At 40.7% G+C, this 20,411-nt stretch overlaps 1 protein-coding gene across 1 annotated transcript in view; it reads left to right on the top strand.

Annotated features, from left to right (window-relative positions):
- The first annotated feature begins 4,025 nt into the window (after window positions 1–4,025).
- lin7a (lin-7 homolog A (C. elegans)) overlaps window positions 4,026–20,411 on the top strand; it is a 32,869-nt gene continuing 16,483 nt past the window's right edge. The window contains exons 1-2 of the mRNA XM_068717246.1: window positions 4,026–4,115; window positions 17,065–17,183. Of these exons, the coding sequence (XP_068573347.1) occupies window positions 4,079–4,115; window positions 17,065–17,183 (156 nt within the window). The 5' untranslated portion in view covers window positions 4,026–4,078. The remainder of the gene's footprint in view (window positions 4,116–17,064; window positions 17,184–20,411) is intronic.

Genomic DNA, 20,411 nt, shown 5'->3' with positions numbered 1-20,411 from the left:
ATGATTGCCGTTTTACATTTTGAATGGGTTTTAGACGCAGAGAGGCTTGTGAATGATTTCAGTCAACATCATTTATAGTTTAGAATAACTGATAGATCATTACAGATTCTAACAGCTAAGCGAATTTGCCTAAAATTGAATGCAAAATACAAGGGACACTTTATCATGCCGTAAAATGCACTGGCGGTGTAAGTTAGGGTAAAAGCCATTATTGTAGATGATTATTCCCTTATTTAATGCCAGTCAAAGCAGGATATGAAGATAATCTTTGAAAGGGGCGGCAGCTCAACATAAATAGATGTCTTAATATTCTTTTGCTGTCGTCTTTGAGTAACAAAAAATGGAAAATAAATAGCGACGTCAGTGAATTTCCTCATTTCAGGCTGTGTAACAAAGTGACAAGAGGGACAATAAACTCCAAACAGTTTTCTTCTCAAATGAAATGAGATGAAATCACTCAGGAGCTGCTGGATGCATCAAACCAATGTGCAATGGCAATACCTTTATTTTATGTATTGCAATATTTCCATTTGACAAAGTGAACAGGTGCTGTTAGCCTGAAGGGGGCGTTAACAGCCTAAGAGGTAAGCTGTGGTTTAAATCCAACGGCACGAGCACAATATGTGGAAATCAGTGTTCTCCGTTTTATAAACCCTTGAGCAAGACATTAAACCCCAAAGTTGCTCCAGATAGAGGATCATCTTTATTGGCCATGAATGTGCGCACATAAAATTAATTCGACAGGTTTTTTTTATTAGCATTTCTCTTGATGTACTTACACAGAACTAGAAACAGCAGATAGGAACAAGGGCAACAAAGCTGAGCAAATGAAGGTAAATAAAATAGACAGGACTGTTATGTACACAAGTACTGAAAAAATAGGTCGATAAATACATATTAAAGAAAGAAATAAAAGCACAAATGACCAACATAGTCTTAAGAAGTGAGGGAATATCATCATGGAGCAACTTTCCCTTAGTGGCTCCTGCAAACACAATTGTATATTTATTAAGTCAACTTGTCTTGTTGTAAAATAAATACAATTTTTAAGATGTCAGTCTACCTCCCACATGTTTACATGACGATCTTCCTCCATTACCTGTCAGCAGCCTGATGGAGCTTGGTAATAGACAACAGAGCAGCAGCAGCAGCAGCCTGTCACGTCATGCAGTAAAACCGAAGCACAAACTATTACATAAATGCACTTTTGAGGTATTCATCAGATCACCAGGACATTCTCAACTATTTCTTTCCCAGTGCAACTTGACATATCACAGTCAAAGCTGCACATGGATCAGAGTTTGTCAAAATTACCTCATGTATCTTTTTGATAAGTAGAAGACAAGGCCATGAAATGATCTGGCACTTCATCCCCGAAAAAAACACAACATGACGTCTTTACTCTTTATTTCATGTTTTTTTTTTTTATATGAATTGAACAAACAAGATATAACATCTTGATAGTGGACAAAGCTAGGCTAGCTGTTTCCCTCTGTTTTCTTTATTTATGCTAAGCTAAACTTAGCGGCTGCTGGCTGTATCTTTGTATATAAACCATACAGATATCAGAGCGGTATCAATCCTCTCATCTAACTCTCGGCAAGAAAGGGAATAAACATATATTTGAACTATTCCTTTTAAGACTTTAATGAGCACACGTTGTGACACTGGCTAAATGTTCAGAGCTTTAATCTGACAGGCAAACACACTTTAGTCCGGTCGTCTACATGGCCTCTTGCATCTCCTTCAGTGGGAGTGGAGACCTTTCAGAAATCAATTCACTTGCAGTTAAAGGGCTTTAAGAGCGCTGCAGCGTAATCCCACCTCTTAAAAAAAAAAAAAGCAGGACTGTAGTCCAGCCCATATGGGTGGGAGCCTGTAATCTCTCTGTGCCCTCTTTCCGTGCGCTCTCTAAGCCCTCACCCTCTCTAACCGTCCGTCCAGCCCACCGCTTTCCACCAGTTCACATCTGCATGCAGCTGGAATTCACCAGCACATATGGACTGTATGATTAGGTTTTTAGTTACACTTACAATCAAAAATAGAGCAGATTAATGATGACAGAATATTCCCTGAAGTGCTTAAAGATGATGAAAATGGATTTAGTAGAAATACATCGAAGTTCCATTTTTTAAAATGTCATTATTGGACCCACTGCATAGCTGCATATTTGAAGTGAAATGAAGATGGGAGTGGGGTAATTGCTTCCCAAATGGGTAGAGGCTAAAGTGTTGTTTTTTTTCTTCATGCAAACAAGATAAATGAGATTCTGATTTCAGTGTCTATGATACTGAGGAGTCTGCTCTGCACAGCTGTGCACATGGAAGCTGAAATATTGGCCGTTGCCTCAGGTGTAGTTTTGTGTTTACAGCTTGCATTTGTCAAGCTAAAGTCATGGTTTGAGAGCCATGTGACTCCTCGTGCTGCAGCCTTAATGCCCCCCCCCCCTCTTTTACCAAGGATTTGCTGCTTGTTTTTGTTGAGCACTCCTCCTGTCGAGTGCAACGATTGGCCAGGTATGAGATATACGCCACAGCAGCAGGCCCCATTAGGCAGCGGATCTACAGTAGATGAAGAGAGTCAGTGGTTTGGCTCCGTTCTGTGGTAGAACATAAACACGAGGATTAATCCTTAAGCCCTTCAACAAAGGTTCACTACCATCATTCAGTCCTTATCGGGCTGCATGCAGAGCATGTACTGCAGCCAAGAGAGGAGATAACAGGCGGCGTGGCTCAGCGGTTCCCAATAAACCTTAAAGGCGAGCGTGGTTGCAATCAACTGATCTCTGCGATGGGTGAATGGATCATGCACGGATAAACATCTACGCACACAGAAACTCATAGCACATCATTTAGAGATGCAGCATGCAAAACAGGGCCACTGGTTGACTTCTGTGAATGATGGAGCCACATGTTGTGGAAAACAATCACTTTTTAAAAATGTAATCAGGGTTAGTTTATTGATCAGTGTCAGTAGAAGAGAACTAGTGGTCCTGATGAGATACACTTTGTGGCCATTATACGGTACCTGGTCCTCCATAACCACAAACTTTTGTGTCGCCTACTTGTTGAATGTGAGCAACATCTTGCAGCAAGATCTTCTGGAAAGCCTGAAACCAGAAGAGGGGACCCAGTGAAAGCAACACATCAATGTCCATGATTTTGCAGCAAGATGTTCAGCAAACACATGTGCACGTGATGCTCGTGAGTCCACATCCGTTGTACGAGTGTCCTCATACTCTGTGAGCCAAGTAGTGTGCTGGTCATAAATCCTTCTCCTGCAGATATGTGCCTTATATGTATCATTTTAAAATACTAGTGACATCCACTCAAATGCCGTAATGTCATCACTTTAAATAAGCAGTTCAATCCAGTATTAGAAATCAAATTTCCAGAAAAAAAAATTGTGTGAAAAAAATAATTTAATGATGATTTTACTTTTCATTGCAGATTAATTGCATGTCAAAATTGTTTTGAATAAAGTGCGCTATTGTTTATATATATATACATATATATATATATATATATATGTATATATATATATGTATATATATGTGTGTATATATATACATATATATACATATATATACATGTATATATATATACATATATGTATATATATGTATATATATGTATATATATATATATATATATATATATATATGTATATATACGTATATATATATACATATATATATATATGTATATATATATACATATATATATATACGTATATATATATATGTATATATATATATGTATATATATGTATATATATATATATATATATATGTATATATATATATATATATATACACAAATGTATAGTGGTGGACGGTCCTGTGCTATGGTGCCATTCATTTAGTGCAGGTTATGATATATTATGAGGATGGAGGTAGATTAATTCTCTCCCAACATCTCTCTCTCTCTCTCTCTCTCTCTCTCTCTCTCTCTCTCTTTCTTTCTCTCTCTCTCTCTCTTTCTTTCTCTCTCTCTCTCTCTCTCTCTCTCTCTCTCCCCGTCTCCCTCTGTGATGCTGCAGCTCTTGTAGTCTCTCCAGTCTCCAGTAAACAGCAGTCATGGCGACAGTGGTCCAACCGCTCTCTCTGGATCGAGGTAAGGCGCTCGGAGCTTTGCAATTTGTGCGTTTTTAAAAAAGAACGTTTAGTAAAACTTCTGCTAGGAACTCGCGGTAGATTCAGGTGTTTTGTGACCGACTCGGATTTCCTAAAGATTGTTTTTACGGGTCGTTATTTGAAGGCAATATGAGCTCGCGCTATTTCAAATAATAAAAAAAAATTAAAAAACGGTCCAGCCTCTCCGTTCCGTGCGGTCATTGTGCAGAATGGAGCGCTCGTTTCCTCCGTGGAATTACTGTCTACGCTCTTCATGGCCGCATGCATTCATTCACCATCATTTATTTGACAAATGGACACACTGACACCGTTCACAGTGGGTTTCGTTTATTCCCATCTATATTATGTAATCTGCTCGGTAATATTATCCCGTTACAGCTCGCTTTTTTTTTTTTTTTTTGCTCTCCGTCTGTAAACATAAAGCTGCATCTACTGAAGCGCTTCGGCACGAAAATCTACTTTGTGCTATGGGAGACAACTTTTGTATTTGAATTGGGCAGGTGCAAGCCATTCAGGCAGGTTGGTGCCTTCATAGGAAACGAGCAGTTTTTTTGCACTTGTTGGAAACGTATACAGTATGCAAGAAAATTGCAATTAAAGCCTAATGATATGTTGAATTGGTGTTGCTCCGCCTGTTTTTGCTGATGCACCACAGGTAGTGTTTACTAAGAGCTGATATAGCATATAATTATAGACTATGTGACTTAAACACATATTTGTGTACCCCCTTTACCTCATGCATGTGGTAGTAATGCCTCCAGGATGATAATTAGCATTCGCTGCATTCGCTTCTTAAAGAAAAGAGCTGCATTTTAGGACATTGTGCTCAAGCAGATTTAAAGCCCTTTTTTTAATATCATATATCACTGAGATTGTATACAGATTTTAGTACAACTTGTAGGCTCACTTTAAATCCCTTCACTTTCTTGTTAAAAGTGTATATTTTTAGATCACAAGAGAAAAATTCCCAGTCCGACCAAATGCATATCCTTTGGTGAAATGTAATATTGCGCAAGCCTTGCATAGGCAACGGATGCTGTCAAATATAGAGAAAGGAGAGCTACTTCCTGTGTGCCAAGTTAAGCTAGCATCAGCTCCCCAGTAACTTCCAAGTCACAGGAGGTGACTATAAATACTCTTTATCTGGCGGGAGCATAAATGATTATGCAGGAATGAATCTGACTGGTGTTACTTGTTATGTGGAATCCAAGTCATTAGCCACAATTTATCATTTTCTGCTGTTAGAATTAGATTCTTTTTTTCCCCTCTCCATGTGCTCAATTGCAATCTGTTCGTCACTAAAGTTTAATGCTTGTGAGCAGCCAGGCTTTACTGATGCACACTCTGCTGGGTGCAGAAGTGCTTTACCATGCAGAGGTAATGAAATGAGTCAAAGATCGCACCATCAGGCAAACAGATAAACAATACAACCCACGCCTTTCCATCACACCACTCGTCCTATGGAATTATAGAGAGGGGCTTAGCTGAGGCTTTTTAAACAGAGGCTGAGATGAATGTCTTCCTTCTTGGTAAAATGTCAGCATCCAGCCTTATCTGATCTTACTCATTTGCTGGGGCAGTGATTCAGACGTGACCTCAGCCTGAATGCAGTGATGGGGGGGGGTTGATCCATATTCTCATGCTGTGGCATGAATTCAAGCTGTCAGCGGCTGGCAGCTGTAATGGCAGGAGTAGTAATAATGATAGTTTTACACAGAAGAGACAGAGGTAAGGCTCTCTTTTTCAGCTGCTGCCGCTTTTGAGAAAGCACTATAATTGCTAATGAAAAGGCACCGTCGTCTCATGTGGGGAGGAGGCTTTAGCTGCTGAGTCAAACACAGGCGGGGAGGGAAACGGACAGAGATGTTCATTTCCAGGGCTCCCACTTGGCTTGTTGGGTCACAGCAGGATGAAAAGATCTTACATCACTGGCCTTCCTGTTATTGTCGGAGGAAATGACTGTGATAAGCACCAGCACCAAAAAACAATTGATTTGATCTCTGTGAATATCTTATACAACTAGTTTGCATTCTCCATGGGGCAGGAGCTTAACTACAAATGGGCAAGTGCGATCAGAGCCTTTCTGATGTGAAGTAGTCAGAGCAGAGGTCATGGTGGGTGTAACTCATTTGCTGTTCAGTCAATTTTGTCTGAAACTTATAGAGAATGAGCGACGCTAGTTTTGTGTGGAACGATTCCCAGAAGAGACGCGTGTGCAATAGCTTGCAAGTTGTTGCAACCGTGAACAAAAACTAAACTAAAAGTCTGAAACTAGCTGAGAGCTAAATGAGAGCTAAATGCTATCGTCAGCATGCAACATGCTCTCAATGAAAATCTTTACATATTGATGTTAAGCAGGTATAATGTTTGCAATATTCAATATCTTATTTTAGATGGGAACTGCTGCAGACAAACCAAATCATTTCTCACATTTCATTGACATTTCGAACTGATGATGCTAGATATAAAGAAAGTTATTATACATTATGTTTAGTGGGACATGAATGTGCATGTCAAATTTCATGGCAATCGTTCAAATAGATATTTCACTCGAAACCACAAATGTCAACCTTACGATGATGCAATAGGAAAAGTGAGGGGATCACCATTGTTAGTAGGCTTCATTTTCGGGGGCCATGAATGTCTGTTCAAAGTTTCAATGCATTCAATGGATGAGTTAAGATGTTTCAGTCTGAACTTAAAGTGGTGGACCAACATTCAGATCAATGGCATCCCTAGAATCAGGCTGCTGGCTTGGCTTAAAACATCTATTTCATGGAAATTAGCCACCCTTAAAGATAATTGGCTCTATGGGGAATCACATAAATTATATATATTAGCAGCTGATGGATAGTTAGACTCATAACCTGGATATCTACTTCCGTAATTTAAAAACTATAGTGCTGTAGTGGGCGTGTGTAGACAGCGTTTCATTAAAAGGAGTGTCAAACAGTTACTGTAAGTATTATCAGCCTTATCAACAGTGCTTCTGCTTCAGTTAGTGGCTTCCTCAATTTCCCAGGATGACCTTTGATTACCCCAAAATACAGCAGCAAACCTGTTGCATTCATGTCTTCAGAAGGGCACAAAAGCAATAGATTTTCCATTTGAGCAAAGGTGGCTTGCAACATGTTGTAGCTGCATCATATTCTGGTCTGTAGAGGTTATTTTCTCTGTTGAGAAAAGCGGTGTCCCCTGTGAGGGTGTTGAGCAGCACTTCAAAATGGCAACTCTAAGCCCTCGCTCCTTCGTCCTACAACTCCTTTTTTGTTTTTCTTCCCTGTGTGTCAAGGTTTTGTTCAGTTCATAGCCTCCTGTCTTATCAGACTGAAGGGAATATTATGCGGCACTCTACTGCCTTAGTCCTTGTTTTCCCTCTGAAGGATCATGGCGAGTTCATTGTTCTGAGGCCAGAGGATTGCTCACAAGCAGACGTCACTCATAGCTGTTGATATCTTAACCCACCTCTGTTTAATACGGAGGTAACGGTTCTCAGAGTAATTGTCTAGGAGGGACACTCGGCAGGAAAGTTGCCAAGCCTTTAAGGTCAAAGTGGCGTTTGACAAATGACAAGGCCTTTTCAGGGCATTTTATTCCAGCATGAATGGCATCCCAGATATCATCTCTCAGGGTTTAAAGGTAGGAGTGGAGTCAGAGGAAGGTCCTTTAAGCAGAATACGAAGAGAGGACCTTCAGGTTTCAGGTGATTTGATCACGACCGCATGTTTTAATGAGCTCAGCCTTTAATCGGCCGTTTATTTACATCGCTGCAGTTTTGTCAGAATTACGCTTCTAAGTAAGGAGAATGATTTGCACTCGGTTCTGCCGTCTGTTATAAATTGACTAACTGGAGCGCTGCCCAGTGCGAACACATCCGCACACTGTGGCTTTGTTCAACTCGGTTTGGTTTACTTCCCTGTGTGTCAGGTTTTGATGAGTCTCTGTTCAGTTTAAAAGACTGAGGGGAATATCTGCAGCCCTCTACTGCCCCAGTCCTTATTTTCCCTCTGAGAGATCATGGCGAGTTCCCTGATTTGAGGCCAGACCGTATTCCCATCGCATGCTCTCAGTCACACCAATGATTCGAAGGATTAAAGGGCTTGCTGACAAGCTGACGTCACTCGTAGACGTTGATATCTCAACCCACCTTGATTTAATACTGAGGTTCATAGAGTAATCGTCTTGGAGGGACACAGTCCAGTAATTAGTGAGGATGAACAAGACAATAAGTGCGATGTTCTCGGTCTTTGCTCTCACCACAGGCTCCCACAGGAGCCATTAGCCCTCCCGGAGTGATTTATTTGTCGTGTTTCGAAGGGATCGTCGTCAGCAGGGCAAATTACAGCTAATTCTCTTTCCGTGGGACTTGTTTGGTTAAAACCCTGTCGTCCCATTTTACACATTCACAGCGATTATTTCAGTTATTGTTGTTGGAATTAGCAGCAGAGTCGCCAAGGACACCAAGGACACCCAGGTCAAAGTGGCAGTGGCAGATGGCAAGGCCTCTTCAGGACATTTTACTCCAGCAGGCATGGCATCCCAGAAAGCATCGCTCAGGGTTTAAAGGGAGGAGCGGATGGCAGAAGAAGGTCATTTAGGCAGAATATGAAAAGAGGATCTGCAGGTTTCAGAGATTTGATCGCATGGTTAAACAAGCTCAGCCTCTGATCTGGCCGTGTTTATTCACATCGCTGCAGTTTTGTCAAAATGACACTTGTAAGCACTGAGAATGAATTGCACTCAGTTCTGCCGTCTGTTATAAATTGACTGACTGGAGCGCTGCCCAGTGCGAACACATCCGCACGACAACAACGACGACGTGGAGACCCGTCGAGCGCCGAAGACTCCATTACGTGTCACAGTGGCTTTGTTCAGCTCTGTGCCTTTTCTCTAATCAGCAAATGATGAGGATGACCTTTTTTAGTGAGGCGGATGTTTGAAGCTCAGGGAAATGAGTTTCCAGAGTACACTGCCACACAGACAATGTCAGACACAGTTATCTTATTCCACCTGTCTGCTCTGCATTGAATTATATTATTCTTTAAAAAAGAAGTTACTTTATCTCTTTTTGACTAGATTATGTAATATATTGTCCATCAGCATGATCGCTGAAGCCAGTAATATCGAGCGATGACTGTTTTGGTCAGTATGTGACTTGTTATGTAAGAAATTACAACTGATTCAGTACTTTACATTGCTAGTTAGTACAAGAATAAATAGACTTTTTCAAAGGAAAAATACTCACATCGGAACATCAAGAATTATTATTTTGTTCTGTACCAGCTTGTCATCATTCTGTTTCATTATGCCTCCACGCCAGCGACACCTGTGTTGTGTTTGTGCATTATGTTTTTTGTTAGTCCGCCCATCCGTCTCCTTCTCGTCAACGCAATATCTCAGGACCATGTTGAGGGAATTTATTCAAATATCTAATTGGATGAGATGATGATGTGATGACATTTTCTAATTTTACCGGTTGGCGGACACGTACAACCCCAAGGTGGTAATTGTAGCTTTGTCTATTTCTACCTCAGTTAGTCAGAAAGCCTTTCAACAACCTCGAGGGAGAGAGAGAGAGAGAGAGAGAGAGAGAGAGAGAGAGAGAAACTTACTGAATTCAGTTTATTAATCTTCCAATAGAAATCCAAGTTATTGAGTTCCATTAACATTGAATGTTTCCTCGCTCCCATCTGTGTTGTAATGCCGACAACAAAGACGAACGTTATCTTCCCCGCTCAACTTGCAAACACAGTAAACACAAATCCACTTGACGACACCCTAAAATGCCAGGTCCGTTAAACGTTGCAAGAAAAAACAAACAAAAGGAATACTGCATGAAAAGTTTTTGGAAAATTGACTAGCATTTTAATTCTGTTTGAACTGCAGGAATGAGAACATAAAAGTGGCTGTAAACATCTGTTGGGCACAGGTACTACAACTACACAGGTTTTAGTTTGACTTAAATGCTACATTTAACATGAGAGAGCAATATAGTGACGCCATTAGCACACAATGGAAACTTTGCTCCCAGAGGGTATTAGTGAAGTCTCGACATTCACGTAATTAAAAAACTTGCATTAAACTTAGCTAATTTAATCATTAAGTATCACTAATGAAGATGCCCTCATCATAAAGATAGCGGAGGGAAATTAACAGCTGGCAGGATCTCTGTCATCACTCTGCTTAATACGGCAGCGGTGCATCGCACTGTTACTGTATCGTGACGTGACGTGCACTCAACTTTTTCTCGCTGGTGTCAAAACTCCTCAAAGAAAAGGTATTCTGTAATTACAACTTGTGAAGTAATAGGAAAGAAAGATACTATTTTTTCTTGTGCCACAGATTCTTTTAATAAAAGAAATCCTCATTTAGACACAGCAGCATCAGCTGCCTTTTCTCTTGAAGAAGAATCTGTCAAACCTCACAGTGAGAATGACCTAATTGCATACAGTCTTGTTTGCTTCAGCTAAATTTGGCAGACTTGCAGTTGTCAACGTGGAGCATATAGTTTTTTTCCCTGAGGCGGTTGTGAAAACTTGTACAGATGTTGCACACATCTGGACACACTGAATCCCCTAGAGGCCCCAGAAGGTCTCTGGGTTAAGATTAAAGTCAGAATAATAAAGCACTTGAGGGCTGAACTGAATTTCTCTCCACTGTAGTTTTAGTGAAAATGGTTTGGATCATTGTGAAGTCCAGTAGTGGCAGAAGTGTTCAAATAAATTACTCATGTAGCAGCTCAGTAAGACGGCCTTAAAAATGCAGAAGTGAGGCAAATAGGTTTCAAGAGTTTTTATTTCATTTTAGTTTTGACTTTTCAGTTTCAATTTAGTTTAGTTTTCATAGTGTGTTTGCTATAGTTTCAGCTTTTCAGAAAGGTTTAGATTTAGTTTTTTATGTTTAGTTTTGGTCACAGCTGTTTTGGTTTTGGACAGGTATAATGTAGCTATGTATACACACAAAATACCAGGTTGGAGAACTGTGTAGGGACGGCCATTATGTTTAATCTTTGCGCTTCTTTAGTGTCAGATGTGAGGTCATTGCGCCATAACCCCATTTCCTGGAATTTCATACCGTTCAATTTCTGTGGTTCAATGAGTCACAAGAGTCTCCTCCATCGTTTCATTGTAGTTTTCTTTTTTCTTGAAGGATAATATTTTCCAATATTCCAAAAGGCACTTGACAAGAACAGGAAGGCAGGAGCAAGAAGGTCAGAAGACAGGTGATCTGGTGGAGAACTGAGAGGAAGCGGCAGGTATAAATAGTGAGGGGTTGATGGGAGCAGCTGTGCAGCTGGGTGGGGCATGAGAGGCGAGAAATGCTCTGACACCAACTGCAGAGCAGGGATGGAATAGCCGGCTCTGGAAATGAATAACAGAGGTCAATATTTTTGTATTTATGATGGACTGAATTGCAATGCGTGACGGACCCACAGAGAGTTATCATCTGACAGATCTAAGGAGCATTCAAACTGTTTAGCTTATTGTTTTGGTTTTATGACCCACAACAAGAATGGCTCTTGAAACCTGCTGTACACCACCTGCTCAGCAGCAAACAGCAGGCAGACAAAGTTAGCGACTAGCTGGTGAACAAAGGGGTGAATTTAGCAGCTAAAGAGTCAGAAATTTCCCTCTGGAGTCGCTGGACCCAAAAGAAGTGAATATTGAATTACCATTTGTCAGGTGGCCAGAGACGCAACTCCAACTGAATGTTAATGTTGTTCTGTGTCTGCTGGATGTGTAAATAGGCCATCAAGTTGGCTATCTGAACTATAGCAGGATTTCACCGCTGCAAAGTGGCCAGAATCGGTTAGTGCAGGAGGAAGTAAAGATGCATTAACAACAACATGTTCTATATGACCTATATGATGTAAAATGTTTGAGAAGTCACATTGATGGTCAGTGCAATTAATTGTGCTCGATATCTGACCCTCGTTAACCCATCATTAACCGTTAACCAGGCCTTGCGTGCAGGGGTGCCGCGGTTGAAGTCCCCAACAAGCCGCCCAGCTGCAACAATAACCGGATGCACAAACAGGTTAAAGCCATCATCTATTACCAGCTGCAGTTTATCCACAAAAAAGGCGAATGAGTCCCCAGTTCACCCGTCCGGGAGAGTTAGCAGCCACGATATTGATTGCTTTGTTGTGGACACATGCAGCCACTTTCCCACGAAGCCTCCACTGCATCAGTTAGGTTGTCAGCTGTGTGTCTGCCTGGCATACTCTCCAGCATTTAACGTGATGCAGGGATGACAAGATTTTGTAGGTCAGCCCCGGAAGTTGGTACAAGTACCTTCAACACAGTGCCTGTTCCACCACCGCTATAGTCAATACCAATTGAAATACAGTTAATTATGTATCTACGACATATTGTAAAAGCGTTAAATCAGCGGTGTTCATGCATGTTGTTGTTGCATAGCAGAGTTGGTTAGTCACGGTTGGGATTTTATTCCCTGTGTTACCCTCCAGCTGAAGTTATTCAGAGCATGTGCATAAAACAGGCACACCATGTGGGTGTTGAGCACATACTTAGTGTCATCTTCAACTCCGCTTCATTTGTTCTGTCAGCCTCTCCTTTAGGTATAACACGGGATGAGTGTGGTCGTTCACCGTGGTTATACCAGTGTTATCAGAGTGCAGAGGGTCATGCAGGAGCTGGTTTTTCTCCACCCTCTCACTCCCACAGACTATTAGGTAATGTAGTAATGTAGTATGTTATTTCGCTGCCCATCTGATTCGGGAATCCTTTCCCCGTTAATGTGACGTACCTGTGATCCCCCTACGGTCATCTCAGCTGCTCCGTCATGGAACACAGTCACCCTTCAATGCCTCTTCCCCTGGGTTTTCTTTTCTTTATTACTCCCCTCTGATCAGTCACACAGCTCATCCGATGTCCCACTTCTGCATCAAGCGTGCAGAGCAGTGGGTATTGAAGTGCACTCATGGGACATTTGGCTCAGAACTACACAAAATCATGTGCTACAAATAATCCATCAGGCATGTGCCAGTTTATCAGACCTGCTTTCAGGCAACATCAAGATCATGCTTTAATTTGTTTACACGTTTTTCTCACGACGGCATCTCCCGTGTGAATGGAAAACAATGTGACAGGGAGGAAGAATATCTTCGCCGACAGAGATTTGATATCACTGGAAGCAGTAAATGTGCCAGCAGACGTCTGATTACCTCTGAGCTGCTCCGTGTTAACCGGAGGGCTTTATGATTATTACCACTAATTTTGTGTGGTCACCTGTAATCACTTACATTGGGATAAAACTGCAGAGGGACATGACATTGACCCGAGCAGGCTGTCAGTATTACAATAGTTAAACGTTTAATTGAGTATCTCCTCTGTCTGAAGCTGATGCAATTTAAAATTACCCAAATTCAAGTTAGAGAGATTGTATCAGGAAATGAGTAGGCATCACTTTTGATCAGTGAGATGAAAGCACCGAAAAATGTCTGCAATATCAATCTTTGAAGTCAAGTTCCAAACGCCTTGTGAAAGTCCTTGATGTGGATAAAGAAAATAGTGCTAATGAGCATGTGAAAGCAAACAACTGCTCAGAGGAGGAAAAAAATTCTTCCTGGATGGCCCCTGACCTCCGTTTAATGAGAGAGAAATGCTCATAAACCTCCGAGCAGATGCCCTTGCTGCTTGGAAGTGTACCAGCTCATTACAAGCTCTTCGGGAATCTGTGTTTTTTGATATTCAGGCATAGAGGGAGAAAACTGACCCGGAAACCTTTATGGAAAATATCAATATGGCATGCTTAGCACACTATCAGCTCTTTAAAACCCCAAATGATGAATTTGAATATGAATACTGGACCCGTGTCTGCGGCCAACACAAGTTGCTCCGCAACAAAAGTACTTTATTAAATACACATCTGCTTGTGAGCGGCTGTGGCTCAGGGGGTAGAGCGAGACACTGAAGTTGCTCTCCGTGTGCAACACAGCAGCTCACTGATCATAATGCTTAGGATGGTTTAAATGCAGAAGTCAAACTTTTATGTATGTGAGCACTGAAATAAAGTACAAAAAATGTGTTCAACTTAAAATATGATGTGTTCACAACTTGCTTATGCTGCAAAACCTTGTGGTTGTTTCATATAGACTATTTATTTAAGGAGTTACCAGAAAACTTGTTATATCGTAATATATATCGTTATTGAGATATGGCCAAAATCTATTATTTCATATCACCCAGGCCTATAATAAGACAGTGCTTTCTGAATAAAATTAAGGACACATTGTTTAAAAAAATACTAAACTTCAATCTGTTATCATTATTATTGTAAATTTCATTATTTGTTATGCAAGAACAGAGAGCTTGACAGTCGTAGCAACAGCAACTAAGGGGATGGGGCTTATCAAAAGGTCATATAGCTAACATTGGGTTTAATTTCATACACATACCTGTGACGTTCTCTACATGAGTAGAGTCGTTTGATTAACGGCGGATTATCATCATGATGACTCGCCTCGTTGCCAGCTCACATCTGCCAATACAACTCCCGTTGGACGAGTTCTCATGAGCCGTAAGCGGTCTCGATGGGAACTGACCTTGCAATTTCAAGCAGATCAATATAATCCAACGCTTTATTACCGAGCGCCTGAAGTGGAAACAGGCAATGGATTTCCTCTGCTCAGTGTCTCCACTGCACATTTCCTTTTTATGGCCTTATAGAGTATTCACACAGTCAGAGCCGGAGACTACTTCCTGTCTTGTCTCCCACAGGTCTGCAAAACAGTAAAAGCTCCTCTGTCTGACGACTGCTTTATTGAGTTTCTCCCATATTCCCACAATTCAATATTGTCAGTGTGAGGCCACTACCTACAATTTATCACTGTGTACTGTGTGAAAAGACACGCTCATACAGCCTTGTAGTGAGTTGACAGTGTTGAGAAACTGATTAGTCAGTTTGTGTTTACTTACTGCTTGTTATGGTGACGCCTGATTTTAGAATGGTATATAAACCTTTCATTACTTTACTGTTGACATAAGGCCCTTCGGATCAACTATGCTTGTCATTATGGCTGCAAGCAACAATTATTTCCATGGAGGCTGCAACTTATTTTTTGCATTTCTATTTTTAAAATTGTTGTTTTTCTGGTACTTGATAGCTGTAGAGGAACACGAGTCATGTCTGGTTGTTGAAAACCATTTTTTCCTGCATACATATGATGCACAAGCATGTGTAGCTCACTCACTTGCTTGGTGGAGTGACATGAATCATAAGCAGCAAAATAAAGTGTGGGATATCTGTTTGCTGGAGGGAAATAATGTTCAATAAAATAGATATATAAATTGTGGAACGGATATAAATTCAATTGATTTAAAAGCATTCCGGAAACTAACTTTTCGAGTGCTGCTCTAATCAATATGTTTGCATTGACAACAGCTCAAAATGACTTTGTGACTATCTGGTGAACATAGAGGAGCATTTAGCAGCTTAAGAGATATTTCCCTCAGGAGTTGTTGTGGAGAAAGACGGAGCTAAAGGGAGAGTAAATATTGGACTCGCATTAGTCAAGTGGACAGAAACACAACTCCGAATGACTACTAATGTTGTTCTCTAAGCCATTGTTTGCGAACAACTTTATATGTCAACATTAAGTTTGTAGCAGGCGGCAATCTCTAATTCTTTAAAAAAAAAAAAGCCAATGCGGAAGTGCCTTAAACCTGCATTCTCTCTCATGGCCATCAGGGGCTTCATTTTACCTCCTCTGTTTGCAAAATGAAGTCTGGTTGTATAGAAGTCTAGTCTAAAATGACTCTACTTCTCTCTTGATTTATTCCCTCAGTAAACATTGTAAACATGAGTTTATGGTCTCAATGTCTAGTTTCAAGTCTTCTTCAATACAGCATGATGTTCATTTAGTACATTATGGACCATTTAGATTAACACAGACCATAAAGGCTACCATGACAATCCAAGATGGCAAATGGCCCCCCACGTGGATAAAAAATGTATTCACGCAAGAGCTAAAACATTTATTTGTGTAGTGTTAACATGATCAGTGTTTTTACTGTTTTATACTTTTGTAATATTTTGAGCATTTGGACCGTATTGTCTGACAAATCAAGCAATTTGAAGAATACCCCATGAGTCTTGGAACCTGTGATTGGAACCTATTTACGGACATTTTACAGACTGAAAGACTAATAGATTAATCAAATAATCAACAGATCTCAACAATAAAACTAGTTGCAGCCTCATCACGGGGAGCATTCAACAACAAGCGCAATATATTTTCATGTGATGTTAGAACGGAGCAGGTATAAGTCAACAGCTCCACTGACAAACTGCACCAATCATCTCTTTGTGTGGTCGCAGGTCTCTGGACACACAAGCTGAATAAAACATGTTATTGAACCAACAGTCCAAGTCCAGTGATCGAGTACCGAATATCTTCCCTCTCCTTCCATTATGTATCTCTATTCTGTCTGCCAGTTTCAGAGGGCAAGAAATGAATCAGCCAAACTGGCACACTCATTGAGCTCAAGCTAATAAGGGAAGGAGAGCTCAGTAGACCCCAGAGTCACAGCCTCTAACGGTCTGAGTTAGAGTCTAACTCAAGGCTTAGGTTTAGTGTAAATGCTTTGTAATGCATTGCTCTTCCCAAGAAGTGTTACCTTTGAACAGATGAGTTATTCCCTCTCTTCCTTATTCTCATGCATGAAGCTAACCAACGCAAACGATCCATGGATGGGATTGCTATTCTATCTTTCTTGCCCCAGCTGGCCTTGACTGAATCTATTTCCATTATCCCACCCATTGATTCGCTCCAGCGTCTTTCACGTCGGCTGTGCCATTAATGTAATTGAAGGGGGTATTTTTTTTTTCTCCTCTCCGTTCCCTTGGCACGAGGGCCCACACACAGAATTCCACTCACACCCGCTCTCCGTCCCTCTCTCTGCCAGATGTTGCCAGGGCTATCGAGCTGCTGGAGAAGCTGCAGGAGTCGGGTGACGTGCCCGGTCACAAGCTCCAGTCTCTGAAGAAAGTCCTTCAGAGTGAGTTCTGCACAGCCATCCGAGAGGTGAGTCACTGTCAAGGGAGGGAACCGCTGGTCCGTGAACACCAACATGACTCATGTCTTTTCACTCTTTTTGTTATTTATTTATTCTTTCCTTTTTCTTTTTTTTTCGATGACCTTTCTCATGCTTGCACTCCTTGTTGCAGTGCTCGTCCAATCAATCAGTAGTGCTCGGTATACTGGGATGTTTTGCCCTTGGTGTTGCTGTTGATGAAGTTGTTGTTCTTTAATCTGTTTGGTCATGGTTGCTGTGGAGACAAGACCTTATTACCATCACTTTCACTGAAGAAATACCGGACAACAGCAAGTTGTTGTCTAGTAGCCATGTAGCTTTGCTTGAACATATTGTTGTAGTTACTTTACTTTGTTAAGTTGCACCAGACAAGTTACTGACAATGAGATACAACTCAAATTTTAAATTGAGACCTCCCATGAGCCTGTGTTAAGTCATTCTTTATTAAGTCATTCTTTATTACCTTTTGTGTCGGAACGGCTAGAAAGATGGGAGAGACTAATGATTCAAGAGTCTGAGGAAGATGGTTCTTGTTCATTTACATTTGCAGCACATTGCAACAATTGCTTTATTTTGTGATCCTAAAAGTCAAAGTCTTACGTGACTCTGACCAACGCCCTATTAGTGTGGTCTGTGCTTATTAAGCTATTAATTAGTAAGCAATGTATACACAAACGTGAACTGTGTGTACGGGCAACCCTGCAAATTTACATCCCCATACAACTAAACTGCATTCTAAATTACGTTTTAAGGGAAATTTATTTTCCCCACTATTATGGTTGTATTCTTAGAAACTGAAATAATTCAAGGAAAGGTCCCATTGCACCAAAAGCCCATTTGTCCAAATTTATCCTGAAAACAAACTCCCATTGTTCCGAAGGCCCTTTGCATCTGAAAATGCAAATTCTCTATGCAACAAACAGAAGCACATGGCTAATTATTATCAACAGACCTTGCCTGTCGCAATCATTATTTTCCTACCATGGCAAAGGCATAACCTGCCCTGCTGTGGTTGGCTTACCCTGATATGCTTATCCTGAACCTAAATAATCTCGATCCTCATGCCTAAAACTAACCAACCCAACCAATAAAGGCACGAGTAATAAGAGGCAGAGTAGCGGGTCATGCCTTAGCTAGTAGGAAACAAATTGGGAAGATCCGATGACGTCATTCTGCATTAAAATAGCCATTTGCTTCTGTTTGTTATACAGAGAGGGCGTATTTCAGAGAAATGGGTGTTTGTTTTAGGGATAACGAGGCGTCGGACAAATGTCGTTTCGGTCCTATGGGACATTTTTCGGACTAATGAGGTTTCGGAATAATGGGCAGAATAAGGCTGGTAAGGGAGTGTGTCTATGTGTGTGTGTGTGTGTGTGTGTGTGTGTGTGTGTGTGTGTGTGTGTGTGTGTGTGTGTGTGTGTGTGTGTGTGTGAGTGTGTTCTGCTCAGTCTCTGACTTAACTCACCAGAAACTACATTTCCCTGTAGCCTTTCTCTTTTTTTCTTGTCATCTCTGTATTTTTTTCAATATAAAGTACTTTCATAAAGTACCAGGAGATACAACACAACACAAAATGTTCACTCATTTTTAACTCCAATGGTCTTTACTTCAGTTTGAGCTGCCCAAGGCAGAAATGTTTTTTTGGGCCCTTTCATGTCTTTCCATTGACTTTCAAGCCCGTGTCTAAAATGTGCCTTTAGACTGGGCTCGTTAGAGTAATGCCATTTTTTTTTTAACTTCAACGTTCTTTGAAAATGGGTACTTAGAAACAAACACACTAGAGAGACTCAGATCTCTCTTTAAAAGTAAAATTACACGTTTCGCAGTAGAGTGTGAAGTGTTGACTTCTGCAGAATCTTTTATGTCAAGAAGGAAGTTGTCTGCAGGCTTTTTGTCACGTTGGTATTATTTATGGCCATATTTACACTACGTCAGGGACAGCATCTCAAACCCAGTCAACACGGGACTTTATCTGTTCGATGTATTTACTTGCCTTCTCTCTTATTACCAGAATCCTGCACAGGATGAAAGTTTCACATTGGTTGCAGTCAATTTAGGTTATAGTACTGTATAATTAGCTGCACAGCTAGTGAATTAACTGGCACATTTATGTAGTTATAAAGTAGAATTCAGCATAAAAATTACAGCAAAATTTGTGATTAGCTGGTGCAACTTGCTTCTGTGATAAAGATGTTAATACAGTTTTTCCATGACTTGGCTCTGCTGTAAGTGAAAGATATATCACTCCTTGAATTTATTGTAGTATACAGTGGTGCCAAAATGTGTTCCCAGATCACTAGTGATGCTTTAAAACTCAGCAACTCGGAGAAATTGTGGCTATAAAACAACAAAATCTGAGAGTGTGCCTTTAAGTTACATCAATCAAAAATGACCGCAGCATAATGAAAATGTGGGATCATTGCTCTGCTTTATTACTGCTGGAGCTGAAGAGCAACAGGAACATTTTGACTGCATTAAAAATTCGCAGGGAACAGTTGAATGATCACGAGGCCATAAAGCATTACGAGCATTACATTAACTTGAAGGTTTGATAAGCTCGTTACATTGAATTTTAATCAAGCAAATCACTGTTAGAGATTGGTTTTAATTGCATTTTACAGGGAGGGAATTAAGTGTGAATCATAAACAGGAGTTTTCCTCCTTTTGCTTTGAACACTTTCATTCACTTGCACGCGAACGGCCACCCACTGATCCATCATCTTAACACCATTCATCAGGAAGCCGGGGTGCAAAGCAAACAAGAGCATTCACTCTACATGACAATGCTACGCGGGCTGATAACAGCAGAGCTCGTATATTTAGCGTCCTGTCTGTTGTGATGTACTGCAGCATCACCCAGAGCCATGTATTAGTTAAGCAAACATGACTTTGAGGAGCAGAGAGACAGATGACAAATGCAACGATGGCATCTCTTTTGGAAGTTAATTGTCTAACAAAGTGAACACGTAATTTGTCCTGGAATGAAAGCAGACAATTAGCAGACAATCAGAATGTTGTTGTGTTGTAAATTAAAGTGACATTTGGATTTAGATTGCATTACGTCAGAGCATAAAATAACCGTAAAATGTTTCGGAGTATTGATTTAAGGAATTCTAGGCCAGCTGCTGAGATCTCTGGTTTACCAAACTCATGATGAAAGAGGATCCATTTATGTACTTCAACCCTGCTACAAAGTAATGCACATCATTTCTATAGTC

This window comes from Cebidichthys violaceus, unplaced genomic scaffold, assembly GCF_023349555.1.
Source record: "Cebidichthys violaceus isolate CVI_PGR_0920_01 unplaced genomic scaffold, fCebVio1.0.p SCAF_21, whole genome shotgun sequence".
Lineage (NCBI taxonomy): Eukaryota > Metazoa > Chordata > Actinopteri > Perciformes > Stichaeidae > Cebidichthys > Cebidichthys violaceus.
Note: the sequence above shows the minus strand (reverse complement) of the source record. Positions and strands in the feature narration are given on the sequence as shown.